The sequence below is a fragment of the Ornithodoros turicata genome, chromosome 1, assembly GCF_037126465.1.
Source record: "Ornithodoros turicata isolate Travis chromosome 1, ASM3712646v1, whole genome shotgun sequence".
NCBI classification, from domain to species: Eukaryota; Metazoa; Arthropoda; class Arachnida; order Ixodida; family Argasidae; genus Ornithodoros; species Ornithodoros turicata.
This window is the reverse complement of record NC_088201.1, coordinates 156,391,807-156,415,405: the sequence shown is the minus strand read 5'-3', so window position 1 is coordinate 156,415,405 and position 23,599 is coordinate 156,391,807. Positions and strand designations below refer to the sequence as shown.

Below are 23,599 nucleotides of genomic sequence, written 5' to 3'. Positions count from 1 at the left end.
GTCCTGAAAACAGCGATTTTCTGGCACCCCTTCGCGATTACGGCGTCATTGTGGACGGATGCCTGAAGATATGATAACACGCTATATAGGAAACGAAAGTGTAAAAGAAGCTCTTTCATCTCATATATTTTCGCGATATTCGAACTACGGGACCACATAAAAAATTGGCAAAGTTGCGCTACGAATGTCCCAGGAGGCGTTTCCGCGATTTTTTTTCGAAAATTTTCCGGGCGTTGCGATTGAATTTCATTGTCTTTAGAAAACCTTCACCACGCATTCTGTCAGTAAAAAAAAATTAAGCAGCCGTTCGGAGGATCCAGCGCGCCAAATTTGGAACAGCTGGAACTGCCCAAATCGCACTCATTTACTTGGAGCCTCGCCGACCGAGAACAAAATATTGCAGAGACCTGCGAGGCTTGTTTTGCTTCTTTTTGGATTAGGAATAACATTTATTTTTTCTTAAGAACATAAAAATATCACCGGCGCCCCCTTGGTCGATTATAAATGAAACCACCATCTCTTCACCTTTAAACGATGCAAAGGCATCCACATCTGACGTGGTCCTAATGAGAGTGAAAGAAAATAGCAACTCAATGCTTCGCAGCACGGCACCTTTTGAGTGCTGTCAATATGAATTATAGATCTATCATCATTGTGCAGCCAAAGCCAGTGGACCTTGGCCATTGGAGAGAGTCCTACACTCTCATTTGTAGTAATGCATTTATAACTGTAGGAATAATTTAGTGAAATAGGAGTTCTTCTCTAGAATGAGGTATTTACTTAAAATATGTAAGATCTGCTGTACAACATGTAGCCGAACAATGCACGCGTATCACTCCCATAGTGCTTACCTTCGACGTCAAGTATTTCCATCAGATGTCTGGATGCTTGGTTTTGGTCGGAATCGACAGGAAGGTTTCTGGACGTGAGTTATCGTGCCATTTCTTGTTTGTGCGATTTCTCTGTGCGATTTCTTGAAAGCTTTTTTTGGCCACGGATACAGCTGATGTTAGAGTTAGCTAGAAAGAAATGACTTCTTCGCTATCGTCGCTCTTACTCTAATCAGTTATAGATCCTTTTGCATATTTATTAAACGCAGAATGATTAAGCGATATGTATCACTACACCACAAGTAAATGCCCCTTATTGCAAATGAGTCACACCATTACGAGAGTTCAAACCTAACCACCGTATGTCACAGCGGCCAGTCGCACGCAAAATGTTCTTTCCTGGCCAATTGAATTACTTGCGGGAGAGGAGGCCAAGAGCATCAGGAACATAGGGCCCTGTGTCTTTTTGTACTCTGTGAGGGACGAAAGGTCACTCCAAGAAAGGTCACAGGAAATCAGAACTCCAAGATACTTAAACATGGTCACTTTGTCAAGAATTTCGTCATTCAGAGTATAATCGCTGGGTATGTTAAAGGGACTCTGACCAGAAGTTCAACAAATATTTCGTTTGCATCTATTACGAAGGTATAATATGCCTCCAAGCCACACGCAAAATATTTTGGCTGTGCGCGGAGGCAAAGTTTGCCAAACAGGGAGCTGAAAACCGGCTTCGCTTTTCCCCCTCAACTCGCGCAATCGGGGCCGAAATCTAGCCTCTTTGCAGTGGACATCCGCCAATTTCCGTGTGCGTGACGAAGTCACGAGGGCCACGTTTCATTGGGCGCCCGGACCGGAAGTTCTGTTGTTAGTGAGTTTGTGAGAGCGCCGGCATCCGTCCGGAAAGCGATCTTCAATATGGACGTCGAAGGCAGAAATGCGGATACTTCGAGCCCGGAACTTTTCTGACCTTTCTGCGATCGAGACATCGAGAAGAAAATTCTGCGTGCTGAACAGCTCGGTAGGCTTTCGAAACGTCGCCGATGCCGCGAATGCGAGACGAAGTTAGAGCTCTACGAACATCAGTTACAGATGAAGCAAACAGCATGAGTCGCCTGTCTTCAGGTAAGCGATGAGCTTTTTAACGCACACTGTGATCGAACATGTAAACCTTCGCAGAAATTTCGTATTCTGATATCTAATGCGCACTTGCTGTTCATGGTGCCGGTGTGGCTGGTGTGTCCTAATGCCGAAGGAGATCGAATGCTTGTGCTGCAAGGAGCTCGAAAACACTGCCGAATGACTGCAGTATGAGTGCATTACAACCCACAAAGATTTCCAACTTCTATTCTTCAATATGACTGTCCTGAAGGTCGCATATTTAACTCCGTGGGCACGCGAACCTATGAGCGACTGTATTCACAAGTAAGTCACATGTGTCCTTGTCGAACGATGTTAAAATTTGGGCGCCCAAAACTGGTTTGGTCCTGCAATAGAGTCGTTAAAAACTCCAGTACAGGGCGCAGCACATAAAAAGGCTATACAGTACACGACTCTGAACTGGAGAAAACCAATATAGGCAATTTTGTAATTGTCAGTGTGCTGTGTCCTGAGTCACGTTTTTATGTATTGCCCTGTGCATAAGGTTTTAGCGTAGGTTTTTAGCGATATTGAGTGTTCTTGATTGTCGATTCAGTGAAAAGTAAAAGAATTTTGGGTTCTAAAAGAACACAGCATGTGTAGTAATGTACAAGGTGTGGGCAGGTAAACTGCAGTTACTCTCAGGTACATGTAGAAATGACAATGCACACACACTGTACTGTAACCGGTTACCTATTTGCCTAAACTATATTTTATGTACATCTGTGTAGACGATGCAGATACACTGCGTATCGCCAGTTTGCAAGGTGAGTATGGCACAAGCTTGGAAAAAACAAGATCATGGTCATCCCAGCCTGTGCAGTGAAGAGGGTCTGGGAAGCCTTTCCCACAGAAAATGCCACAGGCTTCAAGTACCCAAGATCCTAACTGGGCGTACCTCTTCGCACAGCTCGTCTATCACATTTAAAATAATTCAGCATCTGTATTTAGGATAATCTATAGCTCTCAGGATGATGCATGGTTCATGAGTTCAACATGTTGTGTTGAAACACAACACTAGTCATTTTTAATGAGTCTTGCGGAATGATAGATGAGCACTCCTTTCGTGACATTGTGTACCATTGCTACAGTGAACAATTTCTTGAGCAAGACTGATGAACGAACAAAAAATAGAGTCTTGTCTTCCAAATATGTATGTTCCTTGTAACTTCCGTATTTGTTAAGTGACCCATGTTGATATCCCCCCTCATGTAATGCCTGCAATGGCCTTTGAGATATATTCATAAATAAATAAATATCAAAACCGGAAAAAGATGTAACACGTATCCTCTCTTTGTGTGAATGATACACAGACATTCTCAGAAGATTTGTACATAGTCACACTTTGCCTCATTTTGCATAAAGCCTAGTTCCACCTCTTATATCATCTCCGCATCTTCAATCTCCAAAGCAGTACAAGGCTAAAGTAATCAGTTACTACATAAAAAGAAGGAGGGGAGGAAAACAAATGCTGGCACATCTAAAATTCGAAGAAACCCTGGTACTTTCACGGGGCTACTCACGGCTCAGTGCTGGATCAGATCCCGATGGAAAACAGCTTTTCTGAGCCTCAGTGATAGATTCCCTTGATTGCACTGACTGTGAGGCACATCTCATTGGCTTGGTGGCAAGTGGGCTTGCGTCTGATAGTAAGATTTGGAAGAAAGGGAGCAAGGAACATCTCTCTACGGTCTTAAGAAGGATATCAACGTTACCTGTCAAGGTACAGCATTTCATGTTGCTTTCAGTAAGTACAACACTCCTCATAGCAGTTACCATTCGTGTTGGGAAAGCATGCTGAAGTTAGCTCAGGCAGTGCATCCAGAACTGTGAATCGGGTTGATAGAGAGCACCTGGTGAGAGGGACAGCAACAGTGTCCAGTAAAGACTCTCCAGGAATTTTGTGCAGGTTTGGGGATCACACCTTTTAATAGTGTTGATGGAAAGCAGGGTGAGTGAAACACTGACTTCTGGTAGATGAATTCTTGTTATTTATAACCAGGTACCCATGTTCTAGTAATCTAGAAAAAGCCTTGGCTCTCTTGGAGGAAATTGCTAATGAATCTGAGTGTCTTTTGTGGAAACAGGTCGTAACTGCCTTTCTATCCACCCTTCTTAGTTGCCCTAGCAAAAGCAAATATGTAATGCTGTGCACCATATCTGATGCTAGCACACTAATTGCTTTGAGTGTTCTCAGGCTTCTGAAATGGAGCTACCTCGTACATACGCTGTGCCATGTCGGCAAGAACATAAATCAGACTGCCTTTACTTTTTAAATTGGCCCTTCAGTGCTTCATGTGACTGCAAGAATGGCACAACCAAAACAATAGGCAACAAGAATGATTTCTGCAATGTATTGAGCTTTGTAAAACAACAACTTTATTTGAAAATATATTCCAAAAGCCGGGTGACAACCTCATAATGTAGCGTCCTTTACTGCAAACACCGCTCAACACAACGAATAAAAACAGAGCGTAAACGTTTTGTCGCCTATCCGGGTGGCATCATCAGTACAACAGAGGCCAAAGATGAGCACATCAGCCTATCTAAGAGGGAATCTTACACATCCGATAGGGGGCCACGGTATGTATTACAGGCTGAAGCATCACGCCTGATAAAGCAGGATTCTAAGAACTTTCTAGGGTCCCATCGCTAGTCATGAGCAAAGGTTACTGCACCATCAAAATATATGTCCCTTAGGACAGCAGTGGTAGACTGATTCGGTCCTGTTTAGTTAAGCTAAGCATTAGTAGCCCTGACTCTTTTAGTCTTGTCCCACGTCTTTTGTCTATCTCGCCAATGTAGGTTGTATCAGATTCTATGCACTCAACTTGATATGCACAGTCAAAATGCCTGATGGGCACAGCGCCCTCCAAATAGCGTATGAAATACATTGGATGAAAGGAATGCGGACCACCGATTTGACTCCTTTGATGTTGTTTTTGATTGTTCTCTGTTGGAGGGATGATGCCACCTGGATAGGCAATGAAACGTTTACTCTCTTTATTCTTAATTGTTGTGTTAAGCCAGTGTTCTGAGTAAAGCATTTTACATTATGAACTTTGTTTGAATGATGATTAGTGGCGAGCTTCATACCCTGGGCCACTACTCTAACAATTGCTTGTGGTAGTGTGGCGAAATGGAATAACGAGCCTTGTAGACAATTTACTTGGCAATATATTTATTTCTCTCTCATAGGTTGAAGAACCCAGTGTGGTGTTACATAACGGAGGGGCACGTAATTATACAAGACCGATCACCAAAAGGCCTTGCTTTTGACTAGATTAAAATGTGAAGCGATTGTAACATAACATAACATTGCTGCACGGCGATATGATAGGTTCTCCTCACGAGTTGTCGCCACAGTTACGGTTAGTTGAGAAACTGCATATCCAGGTAGCAGGATCAAATTTTAATTAGGCTACTTTGGCCAAACGCGAGCGTAGAGCACAGTGTCAAAAGCCCTTACAAAATAAAAAGAATACTACATCTACATGGACCCAGAAATCAAGACAGTTTGAAATGCTGTGAACGAATTCCACTACGTTAGCTTTGCCTGAATACCCTTTTCTAAAGCCATGCTGGAATTTAAAAAAAGAAATTGACAGAGTCAACTTGGTTGACAACGTGGTAGTACATGATGTGCTCCATTAGTTTACAGGGAACCCTAAAAAGTGGAGCTGGTTAATAGATAGAAGGAGCATAGTTGTCACCTCTTCTGGAGACAGGAGTAAGCTTGAGACCTATGTCCTCAACTCGCACACATACTAAGAACCTTTGACACAGATTAACGTATCTTCATTCCAGCTCTTTCACTTTCAGATGTTCATCTCTGTTGAGTGGTCTGTCATTCTTGTAATACAGATTGGAATTGAAATGCAGGTGCATAAGGGATGCTCTGAAAGAAAAAGTGTTTGGTTTTAGTCCTCTTAATGTTTCTGAAAACGAAAACAAACTTCACGGTGACTACTCTTCTGAAATCAGCAATTCCAGGATGACAGCAAAAAAAAATATCTTGCCATATCATTATATCCGCCTGGCACTTCAATTGAATAATGGCAGTTGAAGATGACGATGATTCAATTTAATGACGCATAAGCAACTCGGGCTATAGTGTGCCAAAACCATGGCAAAACTGTGACTTGTTAAATATCAGATTATACTAAAATAATATACTTTGTTGGTTGGTAAATTGAGATATAGACAAAAACATGATATGATAAAAATAAGCAATTGAAGAAAAGGCAATTGTTGGCTTTGTGTGACTGATGTCGAGTTTGCCACACTACGTGTTGAATAATAATGTACGCTGATACGCTGTAGCATATAAAGTACAATCATACACACGCTCAATATCTGGTGGATATGTGAAACCAATATACACATACTTACATTTCAAACTTTCTTGAAAAAGGCAGTCCAAGTCTGTCGGATTTGCCAGACTCTATACAAAGCCAGTAAGCACAGTGTGGAATGACTGATTCATCTTCCGAAGGCGGAGGCGCAGCTACCACGACGCTTCGTCATCTCAATGCTTCGGAGCGGCATAGCCTAGTAAGAAGCCACCAGAAGGATCTCATAACGATAACTTGGTCGAAAAAGCATACGCGTTACACAACAGCTACGAGAATGATCGACTGCACCTGCATGGTTTTCAGTACGTAGACTTGGAACTGAAAAATAAATGTGCTAACCTTGTTGATACTACTTTTCCGTCAGGACCACACGAGAGCACATTTGGTTTTTTTTAGTTGAAGGTATCATCAGGTCCCCATGCTCCTTTCAGATGCAGCAGACAGAAGTTCGCTGAGGCGAGTGACTGCCGTTGCGGTTCGTCGCTTCGCAGCAGATCAAGAACAGTACACCGCAACGATAGGTGAAACGTTCAGAATATGGTGACCAACTCCAACACCAACCCAATGACCCGAACAAAGAGGATGAACCGGGAGTCACACAAGTTCGCAGTTAGCAAGCTCGGCATACGGCATCCATTACAGCTGACCGGATACGGAAGCATATATCGAATGCCGTGTACAGATTGAAAAGAAAATCGTAGAAACTGTTGCAGGTGATAAATGCAGGGTATATTTTTTCTTCTTGAGGCTCTGTAACAAAAACATATTAACGTAGAAATGCCATTTCACGAAGGAAATTGACAGATATTGCGTGACCACGTGACGCGTTTGAGCCAATTGTGGGTGTTGCGAGTGGCCCCCGTGTTGACGTCATCTTGATGGTGGGCCGGGGTGGATATTCTATATAAACGTATGTTTTCTCGGTTTGACGCTAGGCGTGCTGCACTCGGATGAAGTCGAATGTTTAAAATTCGAGTTTAGAGAAACCGTGGGGTTTTAATGCGTGAATTTTCGCATGGAGAGTCCTTGTTGGGTGCTATATCGACTACAAGTACGAAAGAGCTCCCACAGTTTCTGGTCAGAGTCCCTTTAAAGGGACTACAGTACAGTGTGTGACCCCAGTACAGTGTGTGTGCATTGTCATTTCTACATGTACCTGAGAGTAACTGCAGTTTACCTGCCCACACCTTGTACATTACTACACATGCTGTGTTCTTTTAGAACCCAAAATTGTTTTGCTTTTCACTGAATCGACAATCAAGAACACTCAATATCGCTAAAAACCTACGCCTAAAACCTTATGCACAGGGCAATACATAAAAACGTGACTCAGGACACAGCACACTGACAATTACAAAACCGCCTATATTGGTTTTCTCCAGTTCAGAGTCGTGTACTGTATAGCCTTTTTATGTGCTGCGCCCTGTACTGGAGTTTTTAACGACTCTATTGCAGGACCAAACCACTTTTGGGCGCCCAAATTTTAACATCGTTCGACAAGGACACATGTGACTTACTTGTGAATACAGTCGCTCATAGGTTCGCGCTGCCCACGGAGTTCAATATGCGACCTTCAGGACAGTCATATTGAAGAATAGAAGTTGGAAATCTTTGTGGGTTGTAATGCACTCATACTGCAGTCATTCGGCAGTGTTTTCGAGCTCCTTGCAGCACAAGCATTCGATCTCCTTCGGCATTATGACACACCAGCCACACCGGCACCATGAACAGCAAGTGCGCATTAGATATCAGAACACGAAATTTCTGAGAACGTTTACATGTTCGATCACAGTGTGCGTTAAAAAGCTCATCGTTTACCTGAAGACAGTCGACTCATGCTGTTTGCTTCATCTGTAACTGATGTTCGTAGAGCTCTAACTTCGTCTCGCATTCGCGGCATCGGCGACGTTTCGAAAGCCTACCGAGCTGTTCAGCACGCAGAATTTTCTTCTCGATGTCTCGATCGCAGAAAGGTCAGAAAGAAGTTCCGGGCTCGAAGTCTCCGCATTTCTGCCTTCGACGTCCATATTGAAGATCGCTTTCCGGACGGATGCCGGCGCTCTCACAAACTCACTAACAACAGAACTTCCGGTCCGGGCGCCCAATGAAACGTGGCCCTCGTGACTTCGTCACACACACGGAAATTGGCGGATGTCCACTGCAAAGAGGCTAGATTTCGGCCCCGATTGCGCGAGTTGAGGGGGAAAAGCGAAGCCGGTTTTCAGCTCCCTGTTTGGCAAACTTTGCCTCCGCGCACAGCCAAAATATTTCGCGTGTGGCTTGGAGGCATATTATACCTTCGTAATAGATGCAAACGAAATATTTGTCGAACTTCTGGTCAGAGTCCCTTTAATATTTCGTCTGGAAAAAGTCATACATTTTGTCTTCGAGACATTAAATTCCATTAACCATTGGCTGCACCATTCAGAAAGGGAGACCAAATCGTTCTGTAAAGCAACGCAGTCCTCTACACCACTGATTTCTCTGTACACAACAACATCATCGACATGAAGACGTACAGAACAATCTACACGTAAGTGAAGAACAATTGTGTAGATAAGGAAGAGAAGGGGACCGGTCACAGACCCTTGAGGCACGCCTGACACTACCTGAGAATAACAAGACGGTGCACTACCCCACCTAACACACTGTGTTCTCGCAGACAAGAAAGCGCTTATCCAGTTTACTATGTTATTTTTAATACGTAATGATCCGAGCTTACAAAGAAGGCGCTTGTGCGGCACTTGGTCGAAGGCTTTCCGAAAGTCGATAAAAACTGCATCGACTTGCCTACCACAATTCATGCTTTCATAGACGTCAGAAACAAATTCAAAAAGTTGCGTCTCTCATGAATAGTTTTTTCGGAAACCATGTTGGTTCTTGAAAAGCATGTTGTTATTATCCAAAACGTTCATAATGTGGGAATATCTAATATGTTCCATAACCTTACAACAGATACAAGTTAAGGATATCGGCCTGAAGTCAGAAGGAGCGTGACGTTTTTCGGTTTTAGGAATTGGTGTAACTATTGCATGCTTCCAATCGGAAGGCAACTGGGAGCAGTTCAAAGACTGTTGAAAAATTATCTGTAGGACTTTACATGAGTACTCTTTCGTTATCAGCAGAAGCTTCGCAGAAATTAGGTCACAACCTGGGGACGACGATAAAGACAAAGATTCAATAAGTTTGAGGATCCCCTCACAAGTGATAGAAAGTTCGTTGCATTCATATTGAACGTTTAGGTTAGGAACGTCACCAGCTTGCACCGAGAGATCAGTGTCAGCTTCATCAGAAAATACTGAAGTCCATCGGTGAACTTTCGCTGCTTGACATGTCGGACATAACTTCTGCTCTCAGCTGCTCAGAGGGACGGGCTGATCACCGTAGCGGTGGGCAGTCGGGGTCACCGTTCTGAAAGGATGGGGCAATGTTCCGGTTAGCATCGCGTATAGAGGCCGGGGTTTGGTGCCCACTTGCTATGTGAGGCGAACGAAAGAGGGCGTTCATCGTGGACAACTGCCGTGTCAGTGTAGACATGGCGGCGCTGGAGGTCAATGAACAGGAGGCGTGTACCAAGGGACAACGCCTGGACCGCGTCGAATATTCATTGGGATCAGAGGTCGGTCGGGAAGCACGGAAAACTGTTTGGCCTGTCGGCAGTGGCACAAAAAAACAAAAATAGATTAATAGGGATCGAAATCGCACTAATACCAATTAAACCGCATGCATTAGGTCCTAGTGACTGAAATAGTAGATCCTACGTGGTCCTCTGCGAAGGCGTAGGCTGTAGCGATTAGAAGCAGGTTCAGAAGGAGCCTTCAGCGCGTGAAGAGAAGAAGGATGGACATGATCGGTGGTGGTGGTGGTGGTGATAGGGCTTGTCGTTGTCGGCCTCACGTATGTGGGCAACGTCACGACTCACGCCCTGGGGGAATGTGCGTCCTGGGCCGACTTCTAAGGGAACTATGCCGACATATGTCTGAAAGCGTCTGAGGAAAACCCAGGAAAAACCCCAGACAGCACAGCCGGCACCGGGATTCGAACCCGGGGACCTCCCAGTCTCGACGTGACACGGCCAGCACGCTAACCACTGAGCCACGGGAGCTGGTGACATGATCGGTTTCTTCTCCGTCGGAGCCTCGGGGTTGGCAAACCTTCAGGTCCGAGATGTGTACGGACCACGTTTTTTTTTTTTTTTTCGCGTCGTTTTTTTCGTCTCCGCGTCGTACCAGGGAAGCTTTTGAGGTCGGAAGAGCCTGCACTTATCTCGCAGATGGATTCCCGCCTTACTGCGAACGGGTCTCTAAAGCCCAGTGATGGGTCACTAAGCCGGAGAGTCCGTCAGAGGACGACGTCACCAAACGAGTAGGTGAGAAAAGATTCAAAGCAGGTCGGTGTATTTACATGAGCCAATGTCAAGATCTAATTGTAGCTGTCCATATTTGGTGGCTTGCTGATCATTGCAAGAAACGAAGAGGAACTCACTATGTTCACTGGTTGCTTGTGGCAAAAGTGTGACGGGGGGGGGGGGGGACCTGGGACAAACACATCATTTCCATACGCGTGAGTACATCACGTTTAGTACATCACCGCTCGACCAAATGACTTACATCTACGACGTCTTGGAGACTTTGGCAACAACGGATGCCAAGGGTTACCCCGCCTCCGTTGAGCCGTGAGAGTAATGACCAAAAACGTCAGAACGCCTGAAAAACAGGAGGCGGTATGGAGCACAGATACAGGCAGGCAGTTGGGGTACTTCTGTACCTAGTTGAAGGACCCGACTTGGCCCTCGTCACCGCTTAGGAAAGTCAGTTCGGCGAATGCCCCACTGAAGAACAGTGGAATGCGCTAAGGCATATTATGTGTTACTTAAAGTGAACGAAGGACTATGCGCTGACTTACCAGAAAAGTGGGAACTGTATTCAAGTTTTCTGCGATGCAGATTACACAAGTGACACGTTTGGCAGAAAGTTTTTGAGTGGATACGTCGTTACGCTTGCAAACGCAGCTATCTCGTGAACCAGCAAGAAACAACACGCAACTGCGTCATCATCTGTTGAAGGAGAATACTTGGCTATAGGTCACGCTGCAAAAGAGGTGTTCTGGCTTCAACAGTTTATTGAGCAACTCGGAGTACAAGAGTTCTAGAAGTAACCACAAGTTTCGCAGGCTGACAACCAGGGAGCAATAATTTCCCTTAAGGAAAAACGTCAGAAAGGAACAAGCAGATTGATCTAAGGTACTTCTTCCTCAACGAAAAGATTGAAGAGGGGAAGTTGACCTTACAGTACATCCAGTCAAGAATTCTCCAGATTTGTTTACAGAGGCACTAAGTGGTTCGAAAACTCTTGCACATTCCGAATGCTTGGGCGTCAAGATACTGACTGAAGTGACGCCAGAGTTTTCAGTGGGAGCATTAGTAATATGCAGCGCACTGCCATAGATGGGTCACGGGATTTTGGTTTCATTTTCCCGTTGCTTCCGTTCGTCTATCTCGTTTTGATCGCGCCGATGATGTTGGAGTGCGCGAGCCTTCCTGTTGCTATTCCGTCGTAAAATAAACTTCTTTGCGCATTTGTTTGGTCTGGGAACGGAGTCCGTTTGCATGCACTTAACCAACACCCTGTCTGGCATAAATGGGAAAAGGATGCGGACTCGTTGGTCGTCGATGGTCTGTGATGGCAAATGCGGTGGCCCTGCTGGCGTCCCCATTTGACCAGACGAGATGTTAGGATGAAGTATTGAATCAGCATGCAAGTTTAAACGGAGACTCCGGACGATCTGAAAAAAAAAAAAAAAACGTTGCACGACGCTTTTAGTATATATAGGCCATTTGAAAACCTTCCAGGGAGCAGTTCGCGCTCTGGCAGGGCGGGCTGTCCAAAATGACAGCGATTTGCTATCGTCTCCGATCGGCGGCGTCGTCGTCGCCCCGGTGTAGCCACCGGCGCTGCCGTTTTGCACAGCATTTCCTGCAAGTCTTCGCAGGGTGTGCGCTGCTCCCTGGAACTTTGGAAAACGGCCTATTGGGCCTCAAGTACCGACTCTGGGCACGGTTTCCCTCTGACACGATGTATTACGTGGAAATATCAGCTAATCTAAATAGAAACCACAGTCGTGGGAGGAGGTGGCCAGGACTTCTCTTTGCTAGAGCGCACACACGAAGCCCACGCATGAAATCATCGGGTATGTATAGAAGCAGCAGAAGTACCTGTGTGTGTCGCACCCGGTCATAGAGGTTTAGGCGAGTGCTCCGTCATGGGATCAGGCCATCACGACCCTTTATCCTATTCTGACTCGGCCGAGTGTGACAAGTCTCCTCGGAGATCCAGTTGTACGCGGACATCAACATCTGTTTGCGCCGACATTTGCCGAGTATGACGAGTCTTTCTTCAAAGCGTTATCTACAATCTATATAGTTTGAGCTCAACCAGTCGTCTGTCAATTATCAAAGGAAATTATCAAAGGAGGTAATATTATCACCATCTTTTATATTCTTACCTCTTTGAGTCTCCTTTTTGCGTACGCGGTCCATTGAGTTAGCATATACACACGGGGAGAGCGTAGGAACAACGTGGCTCTGCAGCACTTTTCGTTCCTGGAGACTTGCTCAGATGTCAAGATGTCGAAATGGTCGGAACATATCCTATTCTGTGTTGAATAATTCCGCTCTGTTCCGCTTGTATCGGAGCGCTGCCTTCCACTCGCGGCGACACGCTTTCCAGCTCCCGGAAGCAAAAAAAAAAGAAAAAAAACGACCTAGACCTAGAAGTTGACTTGTTGCCGAAAGTTCTGACGCAGCACCTTGCACCACCCCTCTCATTACTTGTTGTTGCAGAAAACAACAAGAAAACTACAAAGTATTTAATGCACACAAGCAGATGCACCCATTGACGCAGGAAGGCGGCCCAGTGTTACCTTCAACATGTTCTTTCAGAGGTGGCTCAGTGCCACCGCTCCTCACAGTTCGACCAACCGTTTTTGAAACGTCTGCGCCGTTTGCAGCCGAGCTATTGCGTACTACGTCGGAAACATATCAATAATCGGAAAAGTAAGAGTAGCCTGCAAACGATTTGCTTCCGACGTCTCCCTTTAACAAAGGCAAGACACATATTTTTAGGTCTTTAGGTTGGTAATGGGGCGACCTAAACGTTTTAGGTAATTGGAGTGTATTTACACGTAAGGTCCGTCCGCCTATTAGTGTGGAGACACGGTTAAGGTCTTGTAGGGTAGGGATAAGGTATACCCCTGTCAGACGTCACTTTGTCGCTTTAGTATCAGTTTGAAGTTTCCACGAGTGACACTTGCACTCAGTGTGATTTGTCTGCTGTCACACGACGTCTTTTAGTGACTTTCGTCAGAAAGTGCGCTAACGATATAATAAGTTGTCCACTTCACTACTCTTTCGGCTGACCAACTGTGTAGCTTCGACAGCAGGGTATGTGGTACAGGTAAGAATAATGAGAAAAGCGAGGGGCCCTGACACTACAATAGTTTTAAACAAGCATTTTCAGTCGCGCGTTCATTTATTTTAGTGCAGTGTGATGATGTGCTGAAAAATCATGTCCTTACACTCGTTAACAGCCTGTGAGAACTACCCAGTCTGCACGATATAGTGGCGGCCATTTTTGTTAGGGGCACATGCTTGAGGTCAGTTTGTTAATGTTCCAGAAGAAAGTTTGCGTGAGCTGTTTCTAGATTAGAGAAGGACATGACGAGGAAGGCATTGCGGCGCACGCTTAAAAATTTTGCCGTCGTTTGTTGTTTTCTAACGTAATTACCATCACTGCTTAAGTGCCACTTACTTCAGCCGTGTAATCCCTAAGAGTACAGTGTCGTCCCTGAGATATCTGACGGTGGCCCTGTATGATATATCATACAGGGCCAGTCAGGACGTCTGCCAGAGGGCGAAGTCGGTCCTCGCGTATCCCCCTTTTGTTAAAATGGGACTCATACATCTCCTTACGATATCCTTATGATTTCCCCTAGGAGGTCATTAAGGGCCGATGTAGGACAGTGTGATGAGACAGCACTGACATAATCTAGGATCGTTTTATTGTAGCTTATTTGTTTTCCTTTTAGAAACCACAGGCACTATTGACACCTCCTGTTTCGTAGATTGATTATTGTCAATTCATATTGACAAACTGCCCGGTAAAGTCTAGTATGTACTTTCCATAGCGGAAATGAGCGCCAAGATTTAAAAACAAGACAGAAATCTAGAAGGTGAAAAAGAAGTCTTGCCCAGAGCACAAAGGCCGAGGAACCGACTTCGCAAAGTACCCTGTATTGGCATCGGAGCGGAAGACCAGCCACCCAGGCTGGTTCCCTCTAACCTTTCACACGGACTAGATGACAACTCTATAGAGCTGTAGAGGAGGTGGTGTTCCTCTACATGAGTCCTGACCGGCGATGATGGAATGTCCCAGCGGGCAGATGGACGTGGCCTCACACTAGGACGGTGCCGGTAGAACTGCTGCTACTGCTGGTAGAACTCTGCTGCCAGCGCCGTAGCGCGTGGCAGCAGAGGCGCGTCGTCATCGTCTTCCACGGGCCGCCACATCACTCCCACCCTCAGACGCGGAGCGGTGCATGCGGTTGAGGTCCGCGTCGATACCATGAACAGGAGAATGAGGACGACTCGTGGATGGTGGACGACTGGGCACACGGCTTGTGCTTGCGGCTGTTGATGCAGCAGCAGCGGAATGGGGGGAACAAGAGCGCTGCGATCCGGGCGGGTTCCAGAGATGAGGTGTGAGTGCTGTGTCGTTGCTGATTGCGTGCAGTGGCTGCTGATTCCGTTGAGTGCGTAGAGTTGTGGAGCGTTGAGTTGCTGAGCATTGATTGTTGCTGAGTGAATGCGTTGAGTTGCGTTGCTAAGAGCTGATTGTTGCTGGGTGAGTGGGTTGCTGAGTGGGCGACAGTACCGCGACCGGTACGTAAGCGTGGATGCTGTTTGTCGCCAGAGAAGTGCCGGGGAGGACCATCATGAAGCAGGTGGTGACCGTAAAGTGAGCTTGCTGTGATCTCCCTGCGGGTCCCCGGTGGAACAGTGGTCCCGGTGCGCCTTGCCTGCTAGAGGGTGGTTCGCTGCTGGTTTGCCGACGAAAAATTTAGAATGTTGAGTGGCCGAATTACGCCGAACATGGTGTTCGTTGTTCGGGTCACCAAATGTAGAGGAGGTGGTGTTCCTCTACATGAGTCCTGACCGGCGATGATGGAATGTCCCAGCGGGCAGATGGACGTGGCCTCACACTAGGACGGTGCCGGTAGAACTGCCGTGCCAGCGCCGTAGCGCGTGGCAGCAGAGGCGCGTCGTCATCGTCTTCCACGAGCCGCCACAGAGCAATATGAGCTCTAGAACAATATGTGTCACCATGCAACGAACGAAGCCCTGCGGAAAGTCGCGTATGTGGCAATGGCACATTCTACATGGCCACCTAAAAGTGAAGCACATACGTACCTGTCTCATTTTCAAAGACGATCGAAGATGTCTGCCATCGCCTTGTGAAGTGCACAGCTCCCAGCACAGCTCCCTCACGATGAACCCCTGCTCGAACAAGGCTTAGCACTTCTGCTGCAGTACGGACGCGCCCACCATGTGCTGCAATGCAGCGAGAAACCCACACCTCTTAATTGATCTCAACTGCGAAAAGAAAGAACTGTTTCTAATCGCGATGCGGGACGGGAGGCTGGAAGAGCATTTGAAAGACACTCCACCGAATCCAGGACACGCCGAACATGACCTCAACGATGTGCCACAGCGTATCAGCCATATCCCACTGGAATTCCCTTCCAAAGAAAAATCAGACACTATTTCTTGCTTGTTTTGCGATCCTCCGTATGTTCGAGAGTCCTGCTCGCCTCCGACACCAAACGAAGGGTGAGCTATCGAAGTTTAATTAAATTAATTTCGCAAACAGACAACACTCAAGCGACGAATTGCTTGATGTGTTAACTCTCGGGAGTCTATATGGAGTCTATGTTTGTTACTGGGTTTGCTTTGAGACATCCGGGTAGGACCTTTCAAAGTCAAAAGCAGTGCTACAGAATCGCGCTTTTCTGTCTTTTCCGCGGTAAATACTCCAGGTATCTTGGGCAGACACCTTTTTGGTGAGAAAGAAATTTTATGTAGGACTGCCTTTTCTTCTGACGAACGTCATTCAGCTACTGGGATCGGTCCAGAAAGCAAAACAAACGTGTCACTCAATATTTGGAGAGCCTTATCAGGTAAATTGAACAAGGTAGTTTTTCTAACTCCGATAGCTACCTACCGGGACTGCCGCAGGACGTACCTGAACGACTCTTCACAGTTAATCCGCGAGTAACATCCTCAGGGCGGTATCAGGCAGGCATATCGAAGGATGAGGAGACAATGACACTGTGAGGACGTCCTGGGGACCGTCTGTGTTCTTGGGGACATGCACACGTGGAGCCAAAGTCACATTCCCTGGCCTGGAGTGCACTTTACAGAAATGACATTAAATTAGTCCGTGTGACAGGGTTACTAAGCCACATCGGGTTCTATTGCGTTGCGCCAGAAATCTACGTCAATATGAAATTGGCTGGTATAGAACATAGATCGAGAAATTACCCGCCAAAAATAACACGTTACGAGTTAAGTTACCGTGTGAAAATTGTAACGAAAATGCAAGTTAATAACGAAATAAAAGTCTGAAATGTAACGCAGTTACTGGAAAAATAGAACGAGTTACTTCAAAGTTACTTCGGATACAAAATAGCTGTACACATGTGCAGTGCGCGTAAACAGTTCAATTCGACTTTGAGTTCCTTTCGAAGGAGTGCAATACGCAGAAAGGCCAAATGCATACAAGGCGTCAAGGGCCTAAGAAATTAATTATGAAAGAATGAAGTCACTGAAAAGGTTAGCCACCTGTAGGACTTCAACCCACATCTTCTGGATTATCGGTCCGGGGATCTACCAATTTAGCTAAGCTAACACGCCTCCCCAGCGACTTCCAAGGGTGCGTCATCTGAAGGGACAAATCAACCTCTGTCTCACTCATCCCACTTTCGCCAAGACGGAAGCCGCTGCCCGCTAGCGACTGTCAGGAAAATTAATGTGCGCGGCCAACTAAGGCAAGTGAATCAACGCTGCCACCATCGGAGATTGCTAAAATGTCGCTAAATTGACAGGGAAAGCCGGTGAATCGTCGCTATTGCTAATGTACTATCATTTTTTGGCATAAAATGTCATGAAAGAACCGAAGAAAAGAAGTGAAGAGCGAAGTAATTAAAAGTAAGTAACTTGTAACTTCGCCCAAGTTACTTCGGCGAAGTTACCTGTAAAACAAACAAGTTCCTCCGAAAGTTACCGCAGCACAAAAGTACCGATTTAAGTTAGCTACCAAAAAAGGAACATAGTTACAGTAACGAGTTACTCCGAACTCTGGTATAGGATAAGCTGGGGTACAGCAGACATACGCCCCGCTGCCTTTCATGTTACCTTTTGTTGTGTCCTCGTTTTTAGTGCGCTGCTAGTACGTTTAAATGTGCACTGTGCCGAATGCTGAGGGTGTTGAACGGATCACCTTTAGAAAAACAGGAAAAAACAACAACTTTATTTCGGGATGATTATTTCGTTTACGTTTTAATTAATATACCAATGGGATTGGTGAGCGTACACGCTGGGGTCACGTGCGAACAACACTGATCATTACGTGCGTGCCGGTTACTCGTCGTCTCAGTTTTCCACGCTTTGAGTGGAACGGTTGTCTATACTTAGCGCTGACCGCGCTTAGCTTTCCCATTTGCTTTTGAAGTTGGGTGGTAAAGGATTATCGCAACCTGCCCTATACATTTCGATTGTCATCACCACTAGACATGTCAACATAGCTGCAAACCATTTTTTTTCGTTTCTTCCGCCAACGCTGACGTCGTTAATCGTGCAGTTGTTGTTGCTATTCCCAGTGCAGCCTGTGAGAAGCTGTAAAGCTCTTACGCATTAATTTCTTTATAACAATGGTATCAACGACGGAGAACATTCGTAATCTAATAACCTTTGGTAAAGGATAAACAACCACAGTATTTTATCTTCTATTCCAGAAGATAACTTCCAGAAGATAACTTTTAAGCAGCACCTTTTATAAACGTTACTAGGACATCCATTCAAAGAGGTTATAGTCTCCTACCCTTCACACTGACGTAAATGCTACAGTGTAGACATATTAAAGCAGCAAATACATAGGAACATGAACCGACTGCCTGCACTGCACCACTGAACTACTGCATCTGCCTTCATGAAAGCAGATGTCTTATATTGGATCGCGTTCCTGTCCCTGTGCATTTGCGCTTTGAGATTCCGGCCGTCATCATTACTTCATCTGTTATCACATCATCTCATCTCATCCTGGCTACAGTCGTGACGCAGCCCACATTCGTGAGGCCAACAACGGCAGGACGGTTTACGCCACCACCTTTGAGATTCCCGCTCAGTACTAGAACCCCAGCGTCCCAAGTCTTTCAGTAAACGTTGCAGTTTGGACAGGCGTGGTTGGTTCTACATATTGACTATTGACATATACTACTAAAAGATGTTGAAAATCAGCTGTCATCAGTTTATAACACAAACATTTTGCGACATATAGCTAAAGCATACGTAATCCATTTAGAGGCGTGCATACCGATTACTACATGCAGAGCCTTAAATGCACAACAATTGCAATTCGAAGATATTAATTGTTTAATCGAAAAATCTCACACTGCAGTAAAGACAGGATCATGAAGACACAAAGACTTGTGGTGTGGTGGACGACATTCAGTTTAAAAGAGGGACTCTTTGTAGTCCTTACATTGTTCGACCTCCCTCTCAATACGCCGTAAACGTTCCTATCCGTTTGCGACATCTGGCAATGACATGTCAGTGACACGACTGTGGTAAACCAGAGGCAGCGTATAGCTAGACTGCCCAGGATGCTTTGTAGTGAACATTCCGTATTCGGTAGACCAGGATAAAGTGGTGCGCAATAACTTCGCAGTTCCTTAAAGGGGCTGGGACACTTTGATGTATGTGGTTTACTATATCATGAACGCATTGTACTGCACGCCAGAATACTGAGGAAAAAAGAATTATACCTCTACGTGTCGTGATATACAAGACCCCGAACACACTCCCGAGCGAAGCGAAGACATCACAGAACTAAGAGCTGCTTGACTTCTCATGCGCTGCCTCACTTGCGGTGGCAAAGGACTGGGATATCAGAGCCGCTTGAATTTTGGCAACCGCAGTTTTTCCGTTTCTATTGCCCTCTTCGTTGTGAAACTTTTGGTCCAGGTGCACTTCGATGCAACGAACGTATTCTACGTTTATTAGTTCTAAGCCGGGATGGCATGTCGCAACCCTTTCAATATAGTGCATCATTCATAATTCCTGACATGATTTGTTGTTTATACAGAAACAGAGACACAATGAGGGAACGCACACTGGTCCGAAACTCGGGCTTTGAATGTGTGGTCAGAACGAGAACTTTTGAGCAAGTTTGATTCGTGACGATTGGACTCGGGCTATACTCAGAAGAAGCTTCTGCGGCTCCTACGGAGTCATGCTACAAGTTCCTGTATTGCGTTAGCATTAGGAGCGTCAAAATGAAAAATCTGTATGTATGTGTATGTCCGTGTATGGGATCGTGAAGCCTCACCCAGGAGAGGTACAAATGGACACGTAAAGGGGATATCAAAGAGTAAATGTAAATGGAGGCAAATTATTTGTAATTGAAGTCAAAGTACTTATCAAAGATAAGTAAGGGTAAGAGGTAAGAGCAATTTAACGTAATTAAAGGCGATTAAAACGGGAAAGTTGAGTAAAAAGATAATGAATGCAAGATATATGTAATTAAAAGAAAGATTAAATAAAATTAAAGGTTACCGATGGTAACCACAGGTTGCAAGAGATAACAAAATATAAATCATGGTAATTAACGTAATTAACATCAATTACAAGGGAACTGCAAGGAATTCAAGCAAGTACACGTAATAGAAGGAAATTAAATTAAATACAAGATTACCTCATGTGATTTAATTATAATCACAGGCTAATTGAAAGTAATTGAGGAAAATTATAGGTTAATGAGTTGAACTTACACGCTACGATTGAAACCGTCGAACCGTAAGTCAAGTATTGACCGGAGGTGGACAGCCGGAAGTGAGTTAGACTGCAAGTGAAGAACCGGAAGTGGGGTTTCGACCGGCACTAGACAACCGGAAGCTGGGTTTAGGCCGAATGCGTATAACGCTGTTTGTTATACAGGCCTAGTGCGGGATCTCCGCCGTGATTTAGTGTCCAAGTTGACGGTAGTCGGAGGTTGCTGTTGTTTTCTGTCAGCGAAGAATTCTCTGAGGTGAAGTCATTTCGCAAAGTCTGATATGTTCTTGTGGATTTCGTATTCGTTAACAGAATTGAGTGTTAGTCCCTTAGAGATGACTTATAGTTCGTCGCTGGATAGCGAGCGTGGTATACCTATAATGGTGCTAGTGTCAACGTTTTCATGGTGTGACTCAGTGCAAAAACTCTTCGTGATAGATAACGTGTTTCAGAGAAACTCATTACACCCTGAGGGAATACCACAACTATGTTATTTCTCTTTACTTTCGCTTTGTTTGTCGCTCGTATGACCTTACTGATACGGGAATGCATGCGAATGTATTTTCAGAGTGCATGATGTGGACGCCAGTAGAATTCGCAAATGATACTTTGGCAGACTGCGAGGAGAACTACAAGACTCTGAACTGCACGACAGAAGAAGAGCCCTATAAGGATGGCATGAAAGAAAAGGGCTGTTGCCCCTTACCAGTCGTATATGCTTCGTAACACTCTAAACCACTTTCGTTGTGCATTTCGTGGTGCACAGTTATGATTGGTTCAAACCACCTTTCAATAAACCACCAATCAACAAATTCCTGTTCAGTCGCTTCCAAAGATGAGCTATAATGCAATATAAATGCAAGCGGATAATCGCATTTTATTGCGAAATAGAGATTAGTGTCCCGGTCTACATCCAACAGCGGGAAAGCATAACTGCGACGCCGTGAATCCAAAATGGTGTCAAAATTGCGCCGTCGCTCGCATTGCTCTGCCTTTATCTACTGTGCCTTTAACCGTTGGACAACTCTTGATGGCATAGCATGTTTACATGCTGAAAAGTAAAAACGTTCCACACATACAATTTTTGTGATGGACACGGGCGAACGTTAGTCAAGGCTGGTTTAGAGCCCGACATTCGCCCTACACCGCCCGCGTTCCACGCCGACAGCTTGCATTCGCTACGCCACGTTTCCTCATCCCACAAGGGGTCATGGTCAGGCGCGATTCGGCGCAACGCAACTAAAACATTTTCACATTTCGTAGTGGGAAAGCAGTCATACCTGACAACTGTACTCGAGTGTTGGAAACCGACTAAAGGCAATCCGTGATTCCTTCGTTGGCACTGTTGTGTTTATGCTTCAATAATACGATTGATACCCTCTATACGTGGACACTTTATTGAATAAGAAAGCCACACATGTTCCCAGATGTTCTACTTCTATTAATTGTGTCTACAGGGTGTCCCAGAAAACGTGTCATTGAATTTTAATTTTTAAAAACTACGCCACATAGAATCATGCGATCAACGGTATTTGTTCTTACTAGGTTTTTAACTATTAATTAAACCTAAGTTTCATTATGTAATTTTTTTGGGAACTCAACTCGGGAATCTGCGAAGTAAAGCTCACTGTTTTATCCCACCAATGTCACCAACGTCACATACTGCCACACAATCTCTTTATCATCATGCCCTTGCCTGCTGTACGTCAAACATAAAACGATGCTACTTTATGAATCCTATTTTCTTGTCACCGCTATGCAAATCTGACAGCGCTCGAAGGTGTTCATCGAGCCAGAATTCAGTTTGAAATCCGGGTGACTGTCCGTATACCTACGCATGTGTCGAGAAACAGCACAGCGCGATCAAAATCACCACAATACACGGATAAGACGGCGAACGGCGAACGCACGTGTCTGCCAACGAAGAATTTCGCCGACCCGGCGTTCACCTCTGAAATTTGAAATGAAACCGCCGAGAGAGTACGTTGCAGGCAGGCGAGGAAGCGCGGTTTTCAAATTCCGGCAACCAATCCGAACACACATGTAGCATCCGATTAATGGTGGGGGGAGAGGTTACACTAACAAATATTTAAGAAAAAGCCATTTCAAAAACATTGTTTCACAATAAACTGCGTAAAATTCCACGACAAGGAATCAACCGCGCAAAAATCCCCGCCCAGGAAACAATCGCTCAAGAACTGCCAATCAAAAATATATCGTTAAAAATAAACTGTTTCAAAATATATCCTGTAGTCAAATACGACAGCCGAGTAATACTTTTGTACCTCAACGCAGAGGACAGCGCTACGATGTAGCTTACATTTGTGGTTTTGCATTTGTCATCACTCACTCCCTAATGGACTGTCATGGCTGCCATGTTTCTTTCTGTGTATGTTCTGCTGCTACGTTTTCTTTTCTAGTGCACAAAAGCTGTGCATTATATGTATGTCTCGTGTTATTTCGCTTGACAAAGCATCGATAGGAAGTGTAACAGTGTTGAGCAGGGTGTCGAACCGAACCCGAACCGCAATTTTTATCACACTGTTGAACCCGAACCAGCGCGCAACCGAAAACAATAATAGAGGTGACCTGTTCGCAACAAAACGATTCGGACATGAAGGAAATCAACATAATAGTTCAAGTGTCTCTCAATTCCCGAAAGAGGACACATTGGTGTCCCCGTTGGACATTGGGGCGAATCATGCATTTCAATCTTGCAGTTAAGCGAGGACGAATAGTAAGTATGTTTTCAGTGTCTTTTCCAACACGTTGAAATGCAGTTGTCCTTGTGAGCGCCGCGGCCAGCGCCCCACGCGCGTGCCGTGGCGTCTGCTGTTCACAGAGGAGGCGCAACGCGGACGAATGTAGCAGAAATGAAGTAGGCTAGTTGTGTAGCTCTATTGGACGAAAATGTGCTTAAGCAAGCGCCCAACATTTCCCTTTACACGTGAGTAGTAAAAATTAAACAAGTCACAAACATGAGAAGTGGAGTAGGAGCGTACGCATAACGGTGCCTGTCTGATTGGTCGGGGTTTGAAACATAAATGTACGAGGGGTGCTCAAGTCAAATCGGGAGCTTCTGTCTCCTCAGTGTACAAATGGCTAACGTTACTTCTTTTTCGTCATTTTCACACGCGACAGGCCTTCGCGTTCACCGCGTGGTGGTCCAAAGT

At 45.3% G+C, this 23,599-nt stretch overlaps 1 protein-coding gene across 2 annotated transcripts in view; it reads left to right on the top strand.

The window, feature by feature from the left end:
* LOC135371503 (uncharacterized) overlaps positions 1-21,232 on the top strand; it is a 64,447-nt gene extending 43,215 nt beyond the window's left edge. Inside the window, exons 5-6 of one of the 2 annotated variants that reach the window (XM_064605528.1) lie at positions 845-925; positions 20,995-21,232. In XM_064605528.1, coding sequence (XP_064461598.1) covers positions 845-925; positions 20,995-21,152 — 239 coding nt within the window. In that variant the 3' untranslated portion in view covers positions 21,153-21,232. The remainder of the gene's footprint in view (positions 1-844; positions 926-20,994) is intronic. The other variant, XM_064605529.1, reaches the window with a different exon arrangement.
* The last annotated feature ends 2,367 nt before the right edge of the window (positions 21,233-23,599 follow it).